Below are 27,664 nucleotides of genomic sequence, written 5' to 3' on the forward strand. Positions count from 1 at the left end.
TAAATCGCTCATTTTATAAATCGACAAGAAAAGATTTTTTCGTAATGTCAATCATAGGTTTAAGTTCCATCGATCTGTCAGGTAGAATATTTTTTTAAAGATCTAGCTGAGAAGCTCCATATTACTAGTAGTTTAAAACTATGGAATACAGAAAAGGGGACCTTCATGTCTATTTATTCGTTATAAAGATAATCGATTTTGAACTGTAACGGTCATGACTTTCTATATTGTCTTGTTAGACGGAATAATAATGTAGTATGTAGTGTTTTTGCAGACATATTTATATGTGGTCAAATAAGATTTGTCAATACTATTTTTAGAACAATCAGAAGTTGTTATCTCCTGTTAAGTGACTGGATGGTTTTCAATCAACCGCAAGCATAATGACATAGCAGTATTGAATTTACCAGAAAAGATCTAAAAATTTCTTTAACTAAAAATAATTATGATCGGACATTTCAGATTTCTATCTTGTACCAGATGCACCCGAGTCTAAATTAGTCAGGTCACTTAAATGCACGAAAATTACAGTCTTGACGATTACAATTTTATTGTGTGATGTAATAGTTAAAGGGGTCACCACAGTTACGTGTGCACTATCTCTCAGTGATATTACACGTAGAAAGGAATTTTAAACTTTGCAAATTCGGCATGTTTTGGGTTACCAGATTATTTCAAGAATTTTAATTTTTCACGTGTAATTTATTAATGATTCATTTTTAATAGAGACTTATTACTTAAGTAATATTTTGGACAACATACACTAATTTTTCTTACTTATGACAGACCATTAAATGCAATTGTTCATGTATCCTGTACCCTTTCAATAAAGAGGTTGCACGATTGTCGTGTTGGGTTGAGTCATACATTACACCAATGACATGAAACTTATTTCCATTTATCTTATATGGGCTCCTGATAAATGTATATCAACACTGAAGTAATAACATGAAACTTATTTCCATGCATGTCATATAGGCTCCTGATAAATATATACCAACATTATAATAATTGTTTCTTTTTTTAATATATGAACCACATGTTCATACAATATCATAATACATAAACATATTAATTTTTCATATTTATAACATGTACAATAACTCCTTCACTGGACATCACATAAGTTAGGAATGTACTTATATCCAATGAACACATTAAATTCGCTTATATATGCTCTCACAAAATATAAAAAAACAAATAATATAACATTTCTCCAAATATTTTGATTTTAGTTCGACTAGAAAGAGACTACATAACATATTTGAACTCTTTTGATTAATAAGTAAGGCTTTCAAAGAATGACTAATTTGACCCGTGTAAAATATGAGACAATGGAATGCCACAATGATTTTGTTTACTATCAGTCACTCGCATCCATACAAGAAATAAAGAGAAAAGAATGGCAAGAAAATAAGAATTATCAGGCACTGTTGTTTTGATTTCTGGTAATGCCACAACCGTTTGAATTCATTACTATAAACAACAAACACAATGAACAAACACGGGCAATGGCATAAAACAATATCGTCACGCTGAATTTATTGTCAGCTATGATAAAAGTTAATATAAATGTTCTCGCAGTTCTCTGGATTTCCTTGGAATTAGCAAAGTCTGGTTACCTTACACTGGAAACAAACTAAGCACATTTGTCTTTTGGAATTATCAGCACTTTTAGTCATTCGGAACATCTCTTCATCATACCTCAACCAGATGATATGTAAATAGATGATTTTAAATAAATATTTAAATTTCAATCTCGGATATTATCGTCCTTTTCTTGTAATTTTGATTTAACATCCACTTGATTGGCCGAGGAAACTTGTGTATTTTGTGATGTAAAATTTTTGTCAATAACTTTTAACATTTCATTTAAATAGTTCTGAACAGCAGTCAGTGAAGCAACAATGGCGGGAGAACCGAAGCCATGTGTTATTAAACTGAAATGTGTAAGATGTCTTTGTATTCCAGGTTCTAGAATGGTCTGTGGTCGAGTATTTCCTAGGGGAGATCGGTCTTGATTGAGAAGATCCATGAATTCTTTCAAGATTTGCCTACAGAAGTAAAAATATATATATGTGTTAATTAAAACAAGACAAAAAATACTATTAAACAACAATAAATATTATCAAATTTAACAATTGAATGTACACAACATGAGCACACACCAGGAGTGCTTTAAATTCAGTGGCACATTTAACCTACTTATTCAAAATTATAACATGTTAATTTTATATGAATAAAAATTGTGTTGTATTTACCAACAAGCAGAGTAGCTATAACAAAGAAAGTAACATCTAGTAGACATCAAACATGGGTAGTATACCACGAATAATTAAAAGTTTGACTCCTAGTCGACGAATTGTATCTTAGATGAAGGCAAGCAGCAGCCAAACGTAGTCTTCAGTTTAAAAAGGTTAAGGCTTGAAACTCAACCTTCCACACAGACAAATAGCTTTAAATATATCTAAGTCGAGTTTTTCTCTTGATTGTCATACCTTTAAATAAAACTTTCATTTGTCATTTTTTTCTGAAAAACCTTCAAATGGAATTCATATTCATAGCTACTAATCTTAATTTCCTACTTCTGTATACAGCACGACTCCATGATTTGCTGATAACCAATTTTGCTCTCAGAAAAGAGTTCAGAGTAAGATAGCTCTGACCGATCAGATTATTTTATACAATTATACAATGCAATACAAAACATATTTATCTCTCAGTGACTCCGCAAAATTTACCACAGTCTAAATTTAACATGTTTTACGTGTTAAAAGAACAATAAGGAATTTTGAACATTGACATGCATACTAATATCAAAGCTGCATTTATAGAACAAGAACAGAAGTCTATGCTTACTTTGTAGCTAAAATCATATTTTTTCTCGTTACAAGTTCTGAAGGATCTTGTGTATTATATTGTCGACTGTTATATTCTGCACACTGTCTGCCTGGGAATTCAGTCTCACACAGGTACCCGTAATCTCGTGCTAACCTTACTGCCTCTCCTATAAAAAAAAAGTAAAAAAAGGTAACCAATTACACTAGTTAATGTAATATATTTAAAGTGATAAAAGATTGTCAAAGTGAAGTAGTTAAAAACCATGAATGGCGTCATCACAATGTGGGAAAATGCTCAGATTAATCCTAAAATGTTAAATTGAATTGGGACAGTAAAATCTATATTAAATCATCATCCATGTCGCCTAATGAATGATAAACATGTATATATTTGAAGGTAATGGACACGGTTGAGTGGTCTGATGAGTAGGTATAGATTGTCATCCATCTATCACTATAGTTGACAACAAGGAAAAGCTTACACGTCTCACCACCGAGGAAAGCATTACCTCTTAGGAATGTCAATTCGTTAACTAATAATATTTATATACTTATTAAGTATATATGTCACTCCAGTACTTATTTTGTAAATGTCTTCTCGCTATATTCAAGAAACCGTGACATAGTTTTTCTATCTTATTAACCGTCTAATCGTGTCTTTCGTATTGAAATTACTTTTCATTCTTTATCAGAAAAAAGAAAGTGTGTGTGAGTGGTTTATATCTTGTCATACGATATGATCGTTTGGGGATCATTAAATACCCCTAGTTATCTGTGTCTATTTTTGTGTCATGTGTAGTTGGGTAGCTGTCTCACTAATGTATTCAAACATTTTTATTCACATCGAGGTGTTGTGTGTTTTCCTACCAATGTATATATTATTCTTACTTCTTCATGTGGTCATTTTTACATTATTTTTTTAATTTTTAAAACATTTTGAAATAGTGTGATACCACAAGTACACACACCAACGTAAGTTCATTGTTTAAGTTAATGATGATAACTTCCCTTGGTTGTCTTAATCGTTGTCAAATGACGTCTGAATACCGCTTGTGGTCGTTATTTCTCTGTGTAAATGCATTTTGGGTGATTTTTCGTTTGTTGAATGATCTTTTGGAAATAAAACTGTTTTATGTATATTTCTTATCTCTGTTTTCTTTACTTACCCTCGACTAGTGACGTCAGAAGCGTGACATTTGCAGCCTTACGTCTTCCGGCCGGTAAGCTCAAACCAATTTTATCTAACTTTTCTCTAAGTGATCTACCTCCATTTTTAGATTTAGCTCTACAAGACGAAACATATATATCCTTTTATACAGAGGGTTAAGACAGACTCATTGTCCAATCGAAACAACAAAAAATATTTGGGTCAAAAATAAAAATGATGCTTCTGAAAATGGGCCGTTGATATCACGATATCACGAGATATTGTTTCACTTAATATATACATTTATGTATTAGTACTGCATTTCTTAATTGGGTTTTAAGACTTGAAGTAATCGGTACTTGACGTCTGACTTTTCAATTTAACCAGTCATAATACTTAGACTTCATAATACTTATATGTTATAGCCTAGAGCTCTGTAATCTAAAATCCTCTTTCGGACAACTTTTGACAGCTTTGTCGTTCTGAGATTACCTGACCTTACGCGATATATCATAATGCCTCTTTAAACCTTCTTAGGTCACGAAAAGGTGAAAGCGCGTAAAATCGAAATACGCTTGGCTTACTCTGTTTGTATGCGGTCTTATAGACGGTCCTAACTTTCTTTGCAGTTTAAAAATTCAGACCACAGTACATACTAATGAGACATTAATTAAGAAAAGTTCACATCAAAGAGATGCACATTTCTTTTATCTTTTACAAATTTAAACATCAAAATATTTTATAAAGCTCAAACTTAAATGGAAGTTTCAAAAGGTCAACAATCTGCAAAACATCATATTTGTGAACGTATGGAGCGCTCCCGCTGACATAATGAAAGACCAACAACTAATCGTTAATGTCAGTCTGTTAGCGACTTCTAAACTGAGAGTTCGTCCATTGTGTCTTTTGATTATATTAAGATTTGAGTTTGTTTCATAAATTTAAATTTATGGACGAAATTATAGTAATTTAAACATATGAATAAAAGTGGACGGACATCTTGTACAGCTGGATGAATCTATTATGTAAAACGGTCAGACAAAAGATTTACCATTCTGATTCCACGAAAACAGTTCCTATTCTGCTTTTAGCGGATAACCATTAACATGTAAAAGTATACTCAATAAGTTTTATGTTTTTACTTACCGACGAAGAACGCCACCTAACAGAGAAGCGTTTAAACATTCAGGAGGAGATAATCGTCTTTGGACTTCAGCAACAGTTACTTTATACTTTGAAGTTGAACTCAGTAAGGACAGTCGCCCTGGCACTGAACAGAATATGTCTCCTGGGGAGGTTATTCCTGATATAATTAATTCTTTACCATTTTCTGTTTTAGGTCGAATTCCTGCAACCAAATTGAAATAAATTAGAATTAAATCAATACAAGCCCAGCCATCAAATACTATTAAATGCAACAGCCCGAAGAAAGATAGTTCTCCTGCAAGCACCTTCAAACAAACTGAGGTGCTCAAAACAACATGGACAGTGAATGATGTATGTTTGGGTGGACTACATGTAGTGATATAGCACGAAAAACGTGTTACACATATTCTTACCGAGGGAATATACAAATTTAACTTTTAAATAAAATCTCTGAATGGAAAATTGAATGTAGAAGACAAATTACACATGTACATAACACTCCAAAGAGAACAAAAGAATAATTGTTCGTTGGTTGCTTCCTTCCCATTCCGTACATTTTAAGGGCGATAAAATATTAAATAATGAATAAATGAAGTAAACAGGTATTGGTAAGTTCCGCAAAGAAACTAAAGATGGATCAAAAGGGGGAATTTGAACAGAAAGAAAAACAGAGCTTAGCTAGAATCCATTATGGGTTAAAAGAGACAGGTTGCATTTACATGACATTTCAGGATTTCCTCTCCCATTTGACATGTTTTCAAATATCAAATTAGGATGCTGGAAGCGAACTCCAAATCTGGTTTACAATTACCACTAATCATTGGCTGAAGTACCGGTATGTGCGATGGTATTTGAAATGCGAATTGAAAGTACCTTACATGGGCAGAAACAACGAAAACACAGATAACACGAACACAACCGAAAACACACAGAACAAATTCAACCAAGAACACACATAGAACGAACACAGCCGAAAACAAACATATAAATGCTAACTATATCAGATAAGCCTCCTCTATCGCGACCGGCAGTGTTAAAAGACAATACTTCTAATTCTGACATATTAACTAAATGATTTGCTGTTGTGTTGTAAAAAGGGACTTAAGGAAAAATCAATTTGTTGTATATTCAATTTGTAGAAATTCTTAAACGTTCTGGAAATCTGACAACGGCAGAAGAATCCCGTCCAACTACTCAGCTCGTCTTAATTGCACAAATCTGTCTATGACGACCAATTTAAATACAATTTTGGGTCATTATCTGCAGATCTGATGATATTTAGCTTGAGTGAAGTAATATAATTTATCTCTTATTCGGCTCTCCTCTCAAATGATTTGCTAATTACGATGAAAATTGTGTTCTTGGATTTTTTCTCAAATAAGGCTCATTGCAATTCAGCGAACATTATGGTGACTAAACGCTTACAGAAGATTCTTCTCTTTTTTGTTTTGTATCCAGACAAATGCAAAAAGGAAATGTTTGATATTGGACATGTACATCGGAGAATGTATTATAAATAAGAGAAAAAAGAATGCATATATAAACAATATTGAAAATGATGCACTTTGTCTTCACATTTACAGTTCATAAATTAAGCTTAGGTTGCAACCTCGCCGGGAAGTTGACCTTGGACAGTCTTTTGTCCAGTTTTATCATTGTCATTCTGGTTTTTAAACATCCAACTTGTTATTTTTTAGGCTTTTCAAACTTGTAGTATGGAATGTACCTAATGGGAATTATTCAACTAGACAATGAAATTTAGGAGTTTTAAATAGGCTGTGTACGTTTAAGCAGAATATCTCTTAGTAAAAGTCTTAGCATAGAAAAAAGATTGTCAAAAGTTCACATTGACCTTATAGGTTAAAAAAGACAGCATTCGTTTGATGTGTAATTGGTTAAGTGTGTTTTGACATTGATAAAACAAGACGGTCGTGAATGCTCCTTGTCACATCAATTCCAAAAACTATTTCTAAAATGGAGTACTTTATTTATTCAATGTTTTTCGTCATTAAATTAACGAACAGTTGAACCGAATGATTTTTTTCCTGTTTCCTTGTAAATCGGGATAATTTTATGTCGTCAATTTCACATGAAGTAAATGGATTTTGGTACTCATTTCATACAGATAACATCAGCTTTTTATCGTGGTGTTTAATTTCTTTTATATAGTAGCTCATCTTGTCTGCAAGAAATATAATTATGGGGGTAACGAAAGACAAGATACCAGGAGGGGATAGAAAAAAAAAAGAAAAATAGAAAACAAGAAGTTCAAAAGGGAAAAAAACCCGGGAGATGGTATTATATTAGTCTCCAATCAAAGTAACTCATACAACCTTGACAATAAGTTCGGAAACCAGAATAATTTGGAAAAATAAGAAATATTAGAGAAAAATAAGTAGCTATGTAGGTGAATCACAAAATCAAGTCCACATAGGCTCGCTAAAGAAAGGCTTTATATCTTTTTACTGGTGAATCCAAATGATGCATCTTGATTCTATTGTATTATTCAATTTATCATCATTACTACAGTTCAAATAGTACAACAAGTTTCAAGTTTTTTCCACATTTTCATTTGATCGAGTTGATCATTAACGCAATGTTATTGGTTGTGTTTAATTTGAACTCAACTATTTTCAAATTTTTATGCATGATCTTTGGAGAAGAGTTGTGTCGTGGTAAACGTTACCATTTCTTTATTTCGCTCAAAAACAAAGGATAAAAAAACACTCAAGTAAAAATCGAACAGATTTACAGTTGTCAAAAAAAAAGAAAGAAAAACCTAACAATAAAGTCAGCAATACATAAGTATTGAGACAAGGCATGATTTACATGACAGTCTTTTGAATGACGGATAAGAAAGCTAGATGTCTTAAAGTAAGCTAATTTTACTTGGAATAATGATTCCTTAGATACCTAAAATTTTAAAAGCCCTTTCAAAATCACAGCGGTAACTTAAAACTTAAACAAGAATTACTCATCTATATCTTTTCCAATTTTCATACTAAAAAAACATATACTACATGTGGTTAAAACATTTATGAATTTATGAATAGAGGAAGCAGGTATATATTATCCGATGTACCAAATTAAGCAAAGTAATTCACACGTCTACCTGGTTTACATGTGGGTAGAACCAGTAATGTGTAACCGGGATCAGAAACCATGAAATCGTTTTCTGGATATCTCTATTATACTAACACCAATTAAATAACAAGGCCACCTGCCTCCGAAGTTCATGTTTCTTTTGACGTACCATGCTGTTAGGTTGCACAGATTTAATAATACGTCAAATTTTCAACAGAAATTGGAATTTTATTACGCTGAAATTAAAGTTAATATTTTTCTAATGGATGTCAGCCCGCGAAGGGAGGTGCTCACAATAAACGGTAAAGTTGTTACAGGAAAGTAGTCTTCTCTTGTGGTTTGGTTCCAAGACATTATGTCCAAGGTAATGATAAAACACATCAATTTCTGTTACAAATAATTACAAGACTTTGATTCCAAGATGTGAAAGGTAGATTGCTTCAAAAGCAGTTTGTAGAACATATCATAACACTATTAATCTTGAAATGCAAGACCATATCAATAATGAAATGCCTATTCCATGATATCACATGACAAAGGGTGATCTTTCTTCCACTTTCATGTTAAAGTTTTTTTCAATAAAAAATCCAAAATCTGGGAATTTTCTCTTACATATTTGATTCATTTGTTTGCTTCAATCACAAACGTAATACAAAAGTGTTTGGAAGCTGTAACTACTATGGACCTTTTTAAAAAACTAACTTTAATGACCCTTTTTTGGAAAAATTATAACTACAATGGATCTTGGAAATTTTAACTCCAATGGACCTTACAGTAGAGGATTCCAAATGTTGCTAACGTTGTCTATGGACATATTATGATTTTCCTCTACTGACTGGAGGATTGCATGTGTGCTCAATATGGGTTACAGATTCAATAGTTGTTTGCGCTGTCTATGGACATATCATGGAGGATTGCATGTGAGCTCATATATGGGTTACAGATTCAATAGTTTTCTATCGTCTGCTTACCTTTTCTGATGACTCCATGACTATCAGCAATGTAATTATTGGTATCCTCTATAATGTTCTGAAAGAGAAAGGGACAAAAATTAATTCTATAAAAGAACATTATCTAATTAATTGATGTTAAAGGGAAATGTGTTGTGAAAAACTAAAACGGTAATCAGTATTATGGTCACCATGACAACATAGTATAACTGTCGTAATTTCTGAAATGAAAGGTAACTATAATCTGTCACTTGCCAAGATGTCGGCTATATGCCATCAATCAAAAAATTGTATCAACATGGACCTGTAATGGCGACAAAGTAACACGTAATTGACTTTCACTCTAAATTTCAAAAACAAAGATATATAAAAATCATAGATAAATATCTTCCATTTCGATGGGTTGTTTTATCAAATTTAAATCTACACTATCAAATCTTTTATAGTTAAAATTACTATTCACCCACCCGAAACTATTCATTTGCAATTTCAGATTTGTGAGAATGGTCAATTAAATAGACATTAAATGTGTTTGGATAGAAGTGAAGGCCAGTACCGGCTAGTAATGGTCATCTTATTGTGCAATGCCAAAGGAATGTCATTGTGGGCTGACCTACAAATGTCGTGGGTTTAATAGGTGTTGGATCATTTTCCGGCTTAAATTCCAATTTGGAATAAATTGAAATTAATTTCTGAAAACTAAACCGCATCCAATTTTACAGAGACCTAACTATCGAAGGGCTACTTTCAATAGTCAAAATGCTACATCCGAACTCCTTAAAACGATTAAAACAAAAACCAGAAACAAATAGATCTCATTATGCAGATAATAAACAGAATTTAGCCTAAAAAATGTGCACAAAAAGTTCAAACACAGGGCTTTATAGCGAGTACTTAGTAACAAGTAAAACAAACAGACATTAATGCCCCCCTATATATATATAATTCAAAGTTATCATTACACTTACTTACAAACCCACAAGGTACAGATTTAATGTACTCGCATTTATACCGAAAGCTAGTTATTCAAATCTAATATCAATCAATTAATAATTTTTCATTTCGCAAACTAAATTATCAATCTGAACACCTCTTATGGATTTAGTGTACAGATATAAGGACTCAAGTTGTAAAAATAAAAGTAAAAATAAAAACATGGCCTTGTGCCTCATCGTCATAGCAAAGTTATAGGATAAGTTCATGGTTTTTTTTGTTGCGAAATCTTCAAGACATTTTGATTGAATAGAAGTTTCAATATGTTTATTTCAACCCTTTTTACTGTCATCAATATGTTGTCATTGTCGGTTTACATGTAATTTATATAAATATTATATAACCAGTACAAAATTTTCTTGGAAGTATCTAGCATTAATATTTCTGATCTATGTAATATTGTCTTACGTGTATGAATTTTAGATAAAAATACTTTACAGAAAGTGACAAACTGCACCTTTCTCGGTAAATAACTACACATTGCTCATCTGTCAGAGGGTTGTTGATTTTTTGATGGGAATGAGTGATAAAAGAGTTGTAAAATGATCATTTATATGATGCATGGCCGACTAGATGAAGGCAATAGATTTTCTAATATGTCCATGTTTCAAATAATTTATTTCTAGGTCAGATCTGCGTAAGATGGAAATAACTATATTAAGTTCAGAAATGTTAATGTATACTCTGCTGTGTGCTACTCAATTTATGGATGCTCGCCTTGTCTGGTCTAAAAACAAACTTCGGCATTAACCATAGGCATTAAAATATATTTTGGTCTACTCTGCATACTTGCAAATTGATCCTTAAGACAGAGCACTTGCCTTATTGAAAGCTAGGTAATGCCAAACCCTTCCTTACACACTAACCTTGAATGGAAACATGGCCCCATTTTAAGAATAGAGAATATATAAAATGAAATGTTGATTTAAAGTTTAACTAATTCCGTCTGATAATTATATTTTGACCACCGTTGCATAATTTCCCATTAAGTATTATTGTCCAGAAAAAGGTCATCAAATATAGATTTTCTCACTAAATGTTATTCAGGAACGCGGGATAGATTAAATTATATTGTAAACGTGGCCATTTCTTTGTTGGACACTATGTTAGAAATCTATGGCTATGCGTGAATTCAGACCCCTACTTACAAATTTGAATAGGTGTCATGACACCTATAAAAGATTAGTTTTAGAGGCTTTTAAGAAAAAAAGCATTTTTTCGCTTGTTGTAATTCTAGTAAAACCGAAGTGAGAAAAAATAAATGTATATAAAAATGTTTTAAATTCTGTTGATCCGAAAGTATTTTGTTACCTGTTTAACACCTAAACAAATGTTTACATTAAAATTTCATTTGAAAAAAAATCTTTTTTAACATCTTGAAATTGTAAAGTAATAATTTACTTAAAATCGTTCAGTAATGGGCGGATGTTCACATCATTACTAGAAATTTTAAGAAAAATTAATGTTATGTGATAAGTACAAGTATATGATATGTTGTACATAAAAATGTCTTTTGGTAAAATACATTTCTGAAAGAAAAAATCCGTCAACCTGGAACGACCAGGTACATCATAATATTAATATGTATAAAATATATTTCTGATTTATGCTTTATTTTTTGACAAATTGTGACTGTAAATGAAATTTAAAATTCCTATCCGAAATTTTATTGCGAAAACATTAAAGAAAATGGTGCGGCACATTGAAAATTTTCAAAAGAAAAAGTAAGCAAAAGCAAACTATGAAAAATAAAGAAGCGGTTAAATTACTTACAAAACGGAACAAATCCTATCTACGATTCATTTTCCATAACTGTTATGTCTATTATAAGTCATTTAATAGTCTAGCTAACGCGTGCCGTTTAGTTTAGCCCGGGGTGCACTCCACGGTTTTGAATGGCTTTATCTATTATGCGGTATAGCTTGCACTTGTAAAATCCCCCAGGGTACTTGTAACAATACCGGAGTCAATAAGTTTATTTGTATTTTCATTTAAAGAATGAAAACAAATATTCAAATTTATTCAATTCCGCTTCTGATTTTTACCTTTAATTCTTACAGCAAATATTTTATTTACACTTGTTTTAGAAAATCATGGAAAAGTAGCGGGACTAAATTTTCCCACCCTGGTTGATGGAGAAATTTCAAAAGAATGATAAAGTTACATTGAATTGAAGCTATTCAAAATGTCATAATGGTTTCGATTATTCAAGAATTCTGAAAACTCTTAGTAAGCGATAGTAATTTGAAACTATTCAAATAACTTATAATGACAGTATTTACAGATCTACGACTTTTATAACCATTAATTTTATAGAAACAACATTTAAACTCTAATTTTATTCTAACTACACTTCGTCAAATTCAAGAAATGTTAAATAGTTTTTAAGTATATCTTTATCAAATGGATTTTATTTTAAAACTCACTTTAGTTAATTATATTTTATCCAAAAAAGACAAATTTACGATTAATCAGAACCCGAACAAAGTAATAGGTAACAAATATTCAAAATTTAAAAACGAATTTTGTGTAAAACCAAAGCTTAACAAACGTAAAGACTTACTTGATGAACAGCATCTTCAATGGCCTGTGTAACCGAATTATGGTGCGCAAAACCCCCATCGTGTTCACCAAATCCTAAATGGCCACCGGGTACTAAAACATCAGAGCGTCTAAATCCTCCATAGTCTAACCTCCGGGAATCATTAGGTGCCGTAAGTCCATGCATGTTATGAATGGGTTCTTCTTTATAACGGATAGCTCTACTGTCAGGAACATGAATTTGTTGATAATTTTGGGATCCTGGATGGAAATTACTTAAATGAGAATATGAGTCTGTGTTAAAATGAGCATGATGAAATTCCATTCCTTGTTGTGCCTGGAGGTTATATGGCGGAGGAAAGTATGGAGGCTGGAAATCAGATGTTGGAGTATGGGATAGTCTTGGAGCCGGCGGAAATGTTCCTGTTGTAGACATAGAACTGACCAGTTGACCAAGTCCTCCATGGCTAGAAACATCGCGTCTATCCTGAAATAATAAAATGAAATAAATTGCAATATACTATAATAATAATTGAGATATATTTGCGAAGCTTAATTGACGAACTTAGCTCTAAGCAACCGGAAAATAAAATAAATATGTATCAGTAAGGCTACAAAACATAACTATCATATAATAATTATATAGATACCTCCGTTTCAACATTGCCAGTGTATGCCGATGGCATGTCTCGTTTGTAATAATTCGGTGATTGGTCGAGATCGGTGATAGAAGTTCCGTTAACTTCGGCTTGTCCTGTTTCTTCTGCTGTGGCGACGTGATTATGACCCACGGGACTGACTTGGGCCATTACTAGCTACTCGCTAATAAATTACCCTGGGATATGTTATCTTCGTTAATCGCTGGTCGAAAATCTATTCCATATAACATTAAATTTAACACAGTCTGTATTACTAGTCCAAGAAAATACAAATTATAAATTAAATCTGATACAAAAATGCAGAAAAAATCTTCAAATAAGATCACAGTCCAATATCAGTGTGTAAACAACTAGCCGTAAGGCACATATCCAAAATAAACCTGGAGCACTGTTTTAAGTGTATTATAGGACAAGCCTATCATACCATGGTTCACTGACCAAAAATAATATACCGAGACGAAAAGGCGGGATTAATGAGTAATTTTTCAGTCTGTATTTCTGTTTAAGGTAAATACGGTTTTAATAGACAGGTTTTAGCTCCGCCCTAAATTTAACACCACTCAGTTCCTCGAGTAGAACTCAACAGAATTTTTTCAATTGAATTAGTCTTTTTTAAAACCAATGAATGGAAAACATTGAGAGGAGATTTTGTACAATTAGTGATGTTTACTCAATTTTCTCAATGAACTTTTCCGTGTCGACTCTAGGAAGAGGGTGGACGAAGGAATTTTCACGGTTGAAATTTCTCGTATATGAAACTGTCTATTTGAATTATTTCAAATTCAATTGAAAACTTTAAACTATTGTTCAGTGATAGCTGACACAAACAAATCCACAATAAAAAGGAAATTGATTCTAAATAAAATGATAGTCCTTATATTTTTAATTAAATGATACATATTTTGGAATATTTTCCATTTCACCGGTGTCAAGTAATTTGGATCTTTTTTGTGTATATTCAGGATTAATTCTCCATTTATCCCATTGTGAGAAATTATTTTTGTCATCCAAACAATCAATTTCTACAAAAAGATTATAGACTTAATTCCAACAGTGTAAAGATATTTTGTTTTGTGTTTACTTTTTAATTAACAGTATGTTTCTCAAACTTTTTTATACAAATCCACAGGATTTATGTAGAGAATTGATTCATTAGTATATTTATGTAAAGGACTAACTATCTTATAGTAGTTTACGCTTTTAATGGCTTGACAGTATTTCTGTAATGGAATTTTGACGCCTTCGATTTTTTTTAGCTAAATCTTACACGGATTTAAGATAAATCGGAATTTTGTTGAATATGTTGGCCTCTTATCATGGCCATGTGAAAAAACAATGCCGCCATCAAAATAAACATTGAAAAATGGAAAGTCGTATTTGTATAAATAATTAATCCATTTAAAGACAATATTATACATTTTTCAATATAGTACGTTAATCCAATAAATCTTAAATCCGTTACCTAAACTTTAATTTACTTTTTCATAAATTAAAGTTTACCCAAAGATAATATAAAAAAAACGGATTTTGCTTTTGAATTTATGTATACGAACGGTCTCTGTCAATGACAATAATTAAACATATTTATTATTATAAAAAAAAAAGACACAAAAAAAAACCCCGATAAAATCTTTCAAAAATAATAGAAATAATATGCACACGTTGATATATAAATATATAAATAATCAATGCCTTTCAATATTCCTGTGGAATTAAAGTTTTATAAATAAATATCGCTATGATTCCGAAAAAATAATTCATAAGATATGTTTATTGAAAGATTATTATTTTTATACTACTGACTCTTTGTTGCACATTCGTTTTGCCTGTATGGTTACTGGCTGTGGCTTACACATAATTTTTAACTGTAATTAATTATATCAACTTGTTATTTTTTTAAATTGCAATCTACATCATCCGTCAGAACGGTCAAATCTGCATTAAATGGTTCTATCATCTCTGTCATGTAAACATTAAAGCTTTTACGATGAAACTTTTATTTCTTAAGCTTTATAAAGGAAACTTAGAAGTACATGCAACATCTTGAATGCTTTCTTTGTTCTGTAACTTCGGATTGTTTAAACGTTCACGATCGAAGTCAATTTGTGTTTCGGCTAAAAATATTCATTAATATTCTAAATCAAGTTCAAAAAAGTAACAAAAATTATGTACCAATGCATATACCAGTATGTAGATATTTGTCTTACTGATTGCACAAATTGTGCCACGACACATAAACATTATGTTTCATATGATAAAATGAAGGAGGATAACAGAAAATGGGGAAGTTATTAAGTTGATGCATTTTAACTAATTGCAAAATGTTCTGTTTTCATTTTTTTTAGTAAAACCTGTTGGATGTGTACTGATTGATATTTTATTCTGAGAAACGTTGTTTATTTATAAGTGGTTATTGACTTAGGAATAGCTTTCAGTTAAGTCCAGTACTATTGAATCAGTAATGTGTGTCTTTTGACTTTTTGTAAGTTGATCTTTGTGCAAATCTGATAAGTAAATGCCTCTACAAAAGATGGTATTGTGTTGTCAAAATGTAGTCCTCAGCCTCTTACATACTGAGCGATGTTAGAGGAGGGGTGATCTGTCGTAGACGCGTTTAACCCTGTTTTTTTTTATAGCTTATTGTGCAGTATGTGTTTTACTCATTGTTGAAACCCTATGATGTTACTGAATGATCCACCATTGGTGGAGGGCTGTCTTATTTGCAATCATACAGCATGTACAGTTATTTTTATATAAAGATTATTTAAGAACATATAACAGTTTCACACGTCTATATAAACGCGAAAAGGCATTCAAAACAGAATTTCACCGAGGACCGATTTTAAAAGTACCAAAAAAAAATGTAATTGTTTGACGCTGGTACTGGTTATTTTGTTAATATAAAACTATGTGAATTGTGCTTGATAAAAGTCCTTGCAGTTTGATATTCAAGTTAGTCGGGTCTACATAGAATTTTGAATGCGTTTCAACAAATAAAGCATTACTCAGTGAGGTTTTTTTTATATAAAAAAGAAAAAAAAATCAAAATTTAGAATTCAGAATTACATCTAATCGTAGAATATCATTTTCACAAAGCAAACATAAAATGTTTTAAATCTCCAGATTTTGCAAATAGCTGGAGGAAGAATATTGATTTTGACTTCATAACGTTAGCTATTTTATAAAATATAAGCGTAGTTTTTTTATACGAAGTCTTATATTGTTGTTTTAAGTGTTTATCCTAAAATTAACTTAAAATTACTATTATTTATTTAAATACTTTTGAAGTACTATTCAAAAATGTAATATGAACTCCGAGTTGGTTCCCTGGCTTTGCGTTTTAAACTGTGAACATTATGTAACCTAAAACATTTCATTACCACTGTAGTGAGGATGTTTAGAGATGAGATTAAGAAAAGAATAGTGGTCATAAGACGATTTTACGTCCATTTTGCTGACCGTTTATTACTTTCATGTTTTGAATGTAAAACAGGTACTTCATTTAAACAACGTATCATCGGTTAAGTGGTTTGGTGTTGCTTTTGCAATTGTTACATAGGTTGAAGTGTGGATCGGTATTTCATGAACAAAGCGGATTAGTAAACTCGAGACAGACTGGCGCTACCGTTCAATGTTGTAAAAATACATTCTGAACAAATTAAAGTTTCCATTTAAATAAGAAACAAACGACTTATCCTTTTTAATGAATAGCAATTTAAAAGGAGTGAAAAGCTACGATTTTCTTATCTTTTAATTGGTTGGTATATATTATGGAAAAATCTGTTAATTCAATTGAAACCATTTAAAATGTGTTGGTGCCATTTAAGCACCAGTAAAAAATAAGTTGGCACCTTTTGCTTTAATAAAACTTGAAAAAAAGACTGTTATAAAATGTCCATAACCTTTTGATAACATTGGCGATATATTGTTAAGACATAAATATATATAACACATTTATAATAAAATTACCTACACATTAACTCGATTAATATGTCAGTTTCTGGATCAACAGAAAAGTTTTAATATTTCATAATTTCTCTGCAAAATAATTCATTGGTCCTTATTTCTATTTCTATCAAAACAGTAAAAGTGTAACGCGTTTCTTTCTTGAAAGCCTTAAGGTCCACACATTCAAAACTCAACGAAGACCCAACTATCAATTGTATTTGGAAATTTCAAGTACAGAACGTTTAACAAGCACTTTATTTATAGTATATTATTGACAAATTAATTAATTTGAATCAAAATGGTATCTGCAATGAAAAAAAAAAACCTGTTGCACCTAGATTTAAAGACGGACAAAATACAAAAGGAAATTATAGCTTATTAAAAGTACATATAATCCAAGGCTAAATTAGATAAGATATGTATTTTGGTATTATTGTAAATAACAACATACCCCATTAATCAAGTTTACATATAGGGATGAATCAACCCTCCCATTGATCACAACACTTTGTACGTCTGTTTTGATAACTGAAATTAATTTGACCATTTTGGTCTAGTACCTATAATTTGTTGCTTGTCTAAGTTTTGTGGGTGTAACATGATAAGATGTCAGGGTTTCGTCATCAGATGAACAACAAGGTTCTTTCATCCTTACCTCTCATTCGTTATATATACTACAAGACTGTATCATTTATCTTAACTAACGAAAACCAAAGAACCGTCACAAAAATATATAATGTCCACAACATATAATGAACCATACACATATATAAACGACAAAAAGGATCACATGATGACCCCTGTTTATAGAACACCTGCTACAAAGAGATCGGGTCTTTAAGAATTGTTTTGTTTGTGTGTGGTAAACATGTTAACATACAAGTTACGTCAGCCAGCTTCGTGCTTTATTAATATAACATATGTATATGGTTAAATCAAAATACAAGAACGATGTTTACAGAAAGAATCATATAAAGTGAAGATCTGTGAATTTATCATAAATGCATATATTGTAATATGTAAAATGTAATATATGTTATATAGTTTTCATAGTATCTTCATGTGAAAATGGTAAAATTATTTTTTTTTATATAAGAATTGATAAGTGTGCTCTGCAAATAATAATTTTTTGATAAATTAAAATTTTGAGAGCAGATATATTATACGAATTGTTCTCCCGACTGCCAATACTTCAAATAATTTTTTTTTCACAGAAGTGTCTTTGGTTAATTTAATTTCATTCCTGACCAAGTTAATTGTACTCGTTGAATTGTTTAAACAGTAAGAAACATTATTTTTTTCTTTTTCCTTATAGCTCTTTAATAGCTTTATCTTCAAAAGCTTCTTGATGACTATAGGAATGTTTTAACGACATTTTTTCCAATCTCGAGATGAAAATTTCTATAAATTCCAATTACAATTCTAAATCAACAAATCTTATTTATATAAATATTGTGGTTCCGGAACTCTACAGCACGACATGCTGTATATCCTTTATTGTATTTAAGTATTAATACGGACTGACTACAAAAGAAACCGACCAAGAGGAGAATACACAAGCGAGCACGCCAATGGAGTCAGCAACTGTCATCTCAGTGAATTCAGGTCGGGAATACAAACTCGTTATCTTTATCAAATCAAAACGCATGAAAAGGACGTGGCAATTATATCACGAAAACTAAATGAAAGTGAGACAGATTTTACTATTGGATTCAGAGACAATTATTTCCCATAGACAATTCATAACACATGAGCGAACCACATGATGCCAAACGCTTTTCTGCTGTTTTGAGCAACATTGGATATGACAGGGTTTTCGTGCTAAGAATAGACAGAATTATTTTACCGATATCATTGACCATATTGGTTAGAAATTATCGGAATATTTGCTCAAAATGGTTCTCAAGATGTTCGGTGTCTTCAGATGAACAAATACAATTATGGCGGGTAAATGTCATCAATAGCTGTCCTGTAGCCAGCATTGTAAATTGAGATGTTGTGTGCCATGGTCGGTCGTTTTATGTGAAAATCTAGACCTACCGAATAGCTTGTAATTTGTTATCACGCGGGTATTATCAGTTTTTGTGAAAAGTAAAGTGACAACATCTTAAAGGATATCATTTAATGTTGGAGGAGAATTACTTGTTACAACTGGTAAAAAGAGTGACAATCATAAACCGGTAACCAGACACCCGTCAATTTCAAGTCTTTTTTGAATTCGTAATTTTGATCAACTGAATAAATCATCTCTACATGCAACTGACATCTCTTTTCAATGAACGGAAGCTAATATTCTGAAGATCATGGGAACTTCGTTTCAATCCGAAAAAACCTGGAATAAATTATTTAACATTTTTTTTTTATATTCACTGTCAATTACTTGAAATTTTAAAATGTGACGAAATTTTGTTGTGGGTCAAACAATTTCAACATTTGATAAGTTTTAAATTTGCTTTAAGACTTTCATCAAATGAAAATGATTTAAAACATTAATTTAATAAAATATTTAAATTGAACTTGAAAAAAGGTTATTTATTCAAGCAAATATATTCACAAAAATTGAAGCTGTCCAATGAAGATAAAAATAAGAACTACTAGAAAACCATAAAAAAAATATAAGAATTAAAAAGCGAAAACCAAAGAGAAAATCAGTGCAAATAGTTTTGTTAAAATGTTTCAACATCTTTTAATGCTGTAAAAACGATATAATAAGTTCGAAGTAATTTGCTAACAGATTGGAAGTTTGATAAAACTTGGTGTCTTTAAAATAATGTTACCTTAACAATTTCTGATTCAAATGAAACCATGAGGACGGTACGGAACTAGTTTTCCACCTTGTGACTCACATCTTTAAGTGATCTTAATGTTTATCAAATTAAACGAATTACATAATTAAAAGGACATTTTATCAACCGTTAGTATATATTTACTAAACCAGAAAATATTTCATCTTCAAAATAATTATGTACATATAAGGTAATGGGAGTAAACTATGTAAATTAAGGGATGAATGACAGATGTCACAAGAGACATGATGTAAAAATGATACCACAATGAAAGGGAGATAATGCAAAGAAGAAATATGTCTTCCCTCACTCATTTTTTTTTTGCTCACTTAATATATGGGTTATGTGTAGTATATGCAGGAGTTGTATTTTTGTAGAATGCCCAAAAAGTCAAATCAGTTGTGGGATGTGTTTTTTCCGTCACGTATACTAGAAATTGAATTGACGTAAAAAAAACACGAAAAAAAAATATAATCAGATGTAAACCTCCTTTAGAAATGAAAAATAAATTATAATGGGAATGCTTAAATAGAAGGGTATGGGAAATGTTAACCAAAAATAAAAACAACGGTAAGAAGATATGGAGCTTTTTCTGCTCGCCATTGGTATTGTAGGCAAAATTCAAACGTACAAACAAACAAATTGCACTTGTTAATATTTCTCCCTTTCGGAACAATACTTTAAAGGAACCTTTAGTCAATGCCAGGGGTTGAGAAAAAGACATTTATTGGGACATTTTTTATATTTAAACCTGCTGATCATCATCTTCATACGCTCAATTGAAATGTACATTACAGGCACGGGAAAAAAATGAGACAGTCTTTGCACTACTATTGCTTTTATCGAGGGAATAATAAGTACCGTATTGGACTATATACACCTTAAATTTCTAATTAAAGACACTAAATCAGCTTCCTTCCGAGCAGTACATAAGTTCCTGGAAATCGTTTCATCTGCTACGGTACAACGTAGAGAACAATTAAGTGGCAACTGGATAAAAGGACATAATTGTAAATGAGTACAATTAAAACGTAAACCATTAGTTTATCCATTGAGTCATAGGTGTTAAATATGATTATAACCTTGCAAACTAGACAAATACAAATGACATTTCTGTGAACTGTTACGATCTTTAGGAGACAGGTCAAAATGAGGTAAACAAAAACGTCAAATTGACATAGATGCTCTACCACCACCATGACTTAATGCTACGAATCAAGTCCAAAATGTCTTCTGGTAGCAATATTTTAAACTGAGAAATTGGAATACAGTCATACATGACTCATGCTGTATTCCAAATATATCTCGACTGGAACGGAGGACAAATATGACAAATGAAGTCATCCACATTCATAAGTAAGTGAGTGCTTATTAAGTTTCACTAAGTGAGATTCTAAACATAATACTAATAATAAAGGAACAAGAGGCTCCAATGTACATGCATCGCTCAGCTGTCATTTTTGCATCAAATTGATACAATGCAATGCAAATATTTGTGTTAAATTAAAACTAATAATTTCGGTAATTTTACTTTGTATTCTTCTAGTCTATATTTTGCTGTTCATTTTTGCCCTACTGATTTCTCGCTATTTATACATTAGTTTGTGCAATAAATATCGTCATTTAAGGTCAATAACTTCAATGATGAGTTGACCTATTTGTCAATCTTATTTTCTGATAATTTCATACTGTAGCAGTTTCTCTCCGTCTATAACAGTTTACACAAAACAGAAAATACAATCGGCACAAATCGTCAAGGACACTATATTAGTTATACATGAGTCAACGTTTGATTTCGGGCATATTTTCTTATTTTGCTTATCCATTTTACTTTTTACAGCTCCTAAACTTTCTGTCTGTTGTATTTTCCATAAATATGCAAAACAGGGGTACAAATCGCCATTCGAGGGCAATAACTCCCATAACGAATTGACTGCATGGCGTTTTTAATTTTCTGCAATGTAAAATAATATTTTGAAACTTTCAATTGACGTCATTTTGACGATATTTTCAGTTCCTCTATTCATAATAGTTTTCAAGATAATACTTGTATTTGATTGCCCTCTTTATATATATATATATATATTATATATATGTTCCAATTTTAGCCATTGTGGCTATTTTGTTGGCAGGCGGGATCATCGGACATAGTTTTACAATAAATATACCCAGTGTTATTGTAGCCTTACTTGGTTCTATCATTGGCCCACTAATTCCCGATGAGTAGAATTTTGAGAAATTTAACGGACCATGGACACCAATTTAGGACTTTTTAATAAACTTTCATGGTCCTTTGTGTATCTTATTTTTTGTGATTTAATAATTTTTACGTTATCTTCAAACATACAGAAGGAAATTTGGTGAGATAAATCATTGCACTTCAAAAAGGATCTCTTAAATGCTTGGTACGTAGTCTTAAGGGACTCTATTAGTTTGATAGTAAGAAATGAAAAGAATTATGGTAAGTAGTTATAAAGAAAACAAACAAAAATCAATAGACAATAACATAAAAAATTCGTAAGGGTTCCACGGAACCCAGTGTCTCGCCTACTTTTGCTGTTAATCGCAGACTCAACAAAAATGAGGAAAAACATCAATAAAAATTTCCCTCTCGATACTGTCTTTTGATTGAAAGAAGCTTCCAAGTTTGGTAAAAAATCTAATAAATGTTTTATAAACTTTAACTGCAGACTGTATGTAATGTTAACTGGAAGAAAAACTAAGTCCATTTATAAGTAAAATACGGAAAAAGTGATATTTTTTTTTACAAAATTTACTTCTGAATAATATCTTATGATCAGAAACAAGCCTTTGTCTAAGCATAGATGTAATACCCATGGGTATAACATCTATGGTCTAAGTTTGGTAGAAATCAGGATAGTTTAAGAACATTATAAAAAAAATTAAAACTTAAACCACAGAGTGAATGTTTTGTTTCTGGCAAAAAAACTAAGTCCATTTATAAGTAAAATACGGAAAAGTGGAAATTTATTTTTACAAAATTTTCTTCTTGATACTATCTTATGATCATAAACAAGCTTCTGTCCAAGTTTGGTACAAATCAAGGATAGTTTATGAAAGTGATTAAAATTTTAAAAACTTTAACCAGAGTAAATGTAATGTTTCCAAGTCCATTTATAAGTAAAATATGGAAAAAATGGAATTTTATTTTTACAAAATTTACTTCTGGATACTTTCTTATGATCATAAACAAGCTTCTGTCCAAGTTTGGTAGAAATTCAGTATAGTTTAAGAAAGTTATTAAAATTTCAAAAACTTTAACCACAGAGTGAATATTTGTGGACGCCGCCGCCGACGACGACGGAATGTAGGATCGCTTAGTCTCGCTTTTTCGACTAAAGTCGAAGGCTCGACAAAAATTATATCTTATCCACTGAATATATATATATATATACAAAGCAAATAGATTAGTTGGATAACGAAGTTTTGTGTAAAATTAGTTTATAATAAAATTAGTTTATAATGTGTCTATAGTAAAACTGCACTGACGTGCCAACAATTGTAGTTATCTACCCACTGTAACAGAACCACTTCAATACTATATTTCTTGTCGGTATGCTTTGAAAAAAGACAGATTTATAGGTAAATTCCAAGGGTTATTCTGGACACGCAAATCTAATGCAAATGACTCTATAAGTCAGGGCAAAATTATTAGTGCAATAATCGAAATAATCGAAAGAAATAGGTTAACTAAATTATTTCTTTAGGTCGTTTCAATTATTATACTAATTATCTAGCCGGGAACTGCGTCGAGTAGACCGGTGTACTCTGACCTTGTTTTTGAAACATGCTTATGACGACAAAAATGTAATCGTATATAAAAATTTTAAGTGAATGTATTGAAAGACCTTTTCATACTTTGTGATATATTTTCTAGGTTTTCTTATCAACATGTTACAAATATGGACATACCTCTTTCAAATATGAGTGTTACAAGCCTCTTTTGCATTCAACTATAAACAATTATAATAGACCAAAGAGAGGCGGAAGACAGTATAAACAATTATAATAGACCAAAGAGAGGTGGAAGACAGTATAAACAATTATAATAGACCAAAGAGAGGCGGAAGACAGTATAAAAGACCAAAGAGAGGCGGAAGACAGTATAAAGACCAAAGAGAGGCGGTAGACAGTATAAAAGACCAAAGAGAGGCGGAAGACAGTATAAAAGACCAAAGAGAGGCGGTAGACAGTATAAAAGACCAAAGAGAGGCGGAAGACAGTATAATAGACCAAAGAGAGGCGGAAGACAGTATAATAGACCAAAGAGAGGCGGAAGACAGTATAAAGACCAAAGAGAGGCGGAAGACAGTATAATAGACCAAAGAGAGGCGGAAGACAGTATAAAAGACCAAAGAGAGGCGGAAGACAGTATAAAGACCAAAGAGAGGCGGAAGACAGTATAAAGACCAAAGAGAGGCGGAAGACAGTATAAAAGACCAAAGAGAGGCGGTAGACAGTATAAAAGACCAAAGAGAGGCGGAAGACAGTATAAAGACCAAAGAGAGGCGGAAGACAGTATAATAGACCAAAGAGAGGTGGAAGACAGTATAAAAGACCAAAGAGAGGCGGAAGACAGTATAAAGACCAAAGAGAGGCGGAAGACAGTATAAAGACCAAAGAGAGGCGGAAGACAGTATAAAAGACCAAAGAGAGGCGGAAGACAGTATAAAAGACCAAAGAGAGGCGGAAGACAGTATAAAGACCAAAGAGAGGCGGAAGACAGTATAAAGACCAAAGAGAGGCGGAAGACAGTATAAAAAGGAGATTCAAACTAATACGTCGAAGACATTCTAAAAATGCAATGGCAAAACGAAAAATACAGAAAGATAAGACAACAAAGAAAACTTAGGCACTGATTTCAGATGCTCAAGTAACAGTTAATGAAGTCATGTGAATGGTATGCAAAATCACCTATAAAACAATTAATCGAATGATTTCTTTCAATGCAAAAACAGTCACTTTTATATTGGATTTTGTTCTCTAGCTAATCAATGCATTTATGAAGTATACCTATATGGTTAAAAAGAATTACTGGAATTAGTGTTTGATTTTAGTTCTTTGACAATTGTTTAACAATTTTTGACAAAACTATATCTCACTTAAACTTAATGAAATGAAGTTGAAACTATTTTTGAAATATTTTCATTTTGGGAATTCGTTAATATTCTGTTTTTGAATGTGAATGAAGGAAAGGGACATACATATGATTATATGTCTGAAGTCGTCAATCGGGAGGTTTGGTTTTGGGACATACAGATGCTTATATGTCTGACGTCGTCAATCGTGAGGTTTGGTTTTGGGACATACAGATGCTTATATGTCTGACGTCGTCAATCGGAAGGTTTGGTTTTGGTTTTACTGTTTGTTTTAGTAGTAGTAGCATTCTCTTCATAAGAGTTTTTCACCTTATTGTCGTAATCTAGTTTTACAACCTTCAAGTACTATGTTATAGTTTATCAGCTATTATTTTAATATTGACACAAAGGAAATAGAAAATGTAAGAATTTGTAAAGGGTTTGCAACGGGGGACAACATGTAATTCGTTTGGAAGTATACTTTTTTTTTTAACAAATTTCAATCGTAATAAATAAGCATTCTATCCAAATAATCTCAACTTCAATAAACGTTACTCATTAGAATGTCCAACTATACAAGATGATAATTTTATTTTAGTAAATATTTTTGTGTGGTTATTTTGAAAATTTTGCTTCAGTAAAGGGATACATCTGATCGTCAGAATATTGGTTATCAAAATTTATCGTTTTGGGTCCTGATAATGAGAAATTCATAGAACAACCAATCAGGCATTCATGTTGAATAATATATGGTTGGTTAATAAATGCAGTCTTCTTTGGTTCGAATCTTAATTTGACTCGAGAAAAGGATTTTAATGCGACAGACACACAGCGACAGGAATTGAAGTATGCATGACCTCACTTGTCATATAAATGTTATTTCTCTTTAACAATGTTTAATGTATAACTATACTCATATGCACTTACTTATAAAGAAATTGAAAAATACATTGGTAAAATTTCTTGATCTGCAAAAGTATTCTCAAACCCATATATATTTCAATTTTGATTTCAAACAGAAAAATTACCTGTAAACAAATGTATATACCCAGAAATAAAAACGTGAAATGTATTTCTGTAAAGTTAAATGTGTTACTTGTTATTAAACACAAAGGGCAACAAGTTCATTAGAAGGTTATAACCTAACAACAATGGATAAAAAGGATTTGTGCATAGTTTGGGAATACTCGCCTATAGAACATGAAGTTATTAGGATAAATAATTTGTAAGCACCAGCTAGGTATATTTACCCCGTTTATTGAGTAACACGTAGATGATGAATCGGTTGTCGTGGAATCACGATTCTTCATATTGACTTAAAACATCTAATACATCATCAAGTCTTTGATAAAATGACAAATTATACAGGTAAAGGAAATAAAAATGTGGTATAGAAAATTTTCTAATAGTTGCAGAAATAATTTAAAAATATTTGTGGTTGACATGATTCAAAATTTACTGTATTTTTTTTTTATCACACACAGAAATACTGGACATTTCTCTCTCTCCGGCTCTCTCTTTTCCCTCCCCATGTCAGATTATTGATCAAATTGACGATGTTTTATGCATATTCGTTGTCCAATAGTTATCAAAGGTACCAGGATTATAATTTAGTACGCCAGACGCGCGTTTCGTCTACATAAGACTCATCAGTAACGCTCATATCAAAATATTTATAAATCCCAACAAGTACAAAGTTGAAGAGCATTGAGGATCCAAAATTCAAAGTTTTGTAAACAGTAAATTTATAAAAAATGACCACATCTAAATGAGATCAGCAACCGTTAGAACTTTGGCTGCTCCAATTAATCCTGAGACCGATGTATTGTTTACTGCTTCAAATATGCCTCAGAGGAGCTTTGCGTGGTATTTGAATACGTCTTTAATAATGGCAATGGCAAGATATGTTTACGAAAATGTATAACCATCCAGACATTAGCATCGAATAAACAAGAGAGAATACATACATGCAGTGCAGCATTTGTGGGGTTTGTATTACCGGGATGTAATTCATCAGGGGATAAGAGGAGTTTTGGCTGCAACACATACGATCTGCTCAACACATGTGATTTATTTACACATACATGTTGCTTTAAAATGCGATATATTTTGGAGTACTTTTAAACTATGTAAACTCTATCATTGTATCTCTCCTTGAAATAATTTGAAAATTTTACAGAAAAAAATAGCTAACTTAACTAAAAGTCTTTCAAATAGATACAAATTAACATTTTATCATCATATCTGATTTTCAGTTAGTATAATTTCACATGCAGGGTATAAAGATTCACAACACAAAAACGTTTCCTTAATATAAAACAGTAATACCAATAAATACCGTATGATACATTGCAAAACCTTTTATCAAATACACACAAATTACTATAATATGAAACTTAACTAATCTTTTAGCCATTTCATTTCTACTTTCCGGTAAGTGTGCATGCTTGTGCATACATTTCTTTCATTGC

The 27,664-nt window shown here is 31.5% G+C and overlaps 1 protein-coding gene across 2 annotated transcripts in view; it reads right to left on the reverse strand.

Annotated features, from left to right (window-relative positions):
- Positions 1-1,002: 1,002 nt before the first annotated feature.
- LOC139522814 (transcription factor AP-2-epsilon-like) overlaps positions 1,003-27,664 on the reverse strand; it is a 30,502-nt gene continuing 3,840 nt past the window's right edge. Inside the window, exons 1-7 of one of the 2 annotated variants that reach the window (XM_071316377.1) lie at positions 13,352-13,643; positions 12,724-13,188; positions 9,189-9,246; positions 5,134-5,335; positions 4,007-4,125; positions 2,860-3,007; positions 1,615-2,054 (exon numbers count right to left, since the gene is read on the reverse strand). In XM_071316377.1, coding sequence (XP_071172478.1) covers positions 1,754-2,054; positions 2,860-3,007; positions 4,007-4,125; positions 5,134-5,335; positions 9,189-9,246; positions 12,724-13,188; positions 13,352-13,510 — 1,452 coding nt within the window. In that variant the 5' untranslated portion in view covers positions 13,511-13,643 and the 3' untranslated portion in view covers positions 1,615-1,753. Of the gene's footprint in view, positions 2,055-2,859; positions 3,008-4,006; positions 4,126-5,133; positions 5,336-9,188; positions 9,247-12,723; positions 13,189-13,351; positions 13,644-27,664 lie in introns of those variants that run through there. The other variant, XM_071316385.1, reaches the window with a different exon arrangement.

The sequence above is a fragment of the Mytilus edulis genome, chromosome 1 (assembly GCF_963676685.1).
Source record: "Mytilus edulis chromosome 1, xbMytEdul2.2, whole genome shotgun sequence".
Classification (NCBI taxonomy): Eukaryota; Metazoa; Mollusca; class Bivalvia; order Mytilida; family Mytilidae; genus Mytilus; species Mytilus edulis.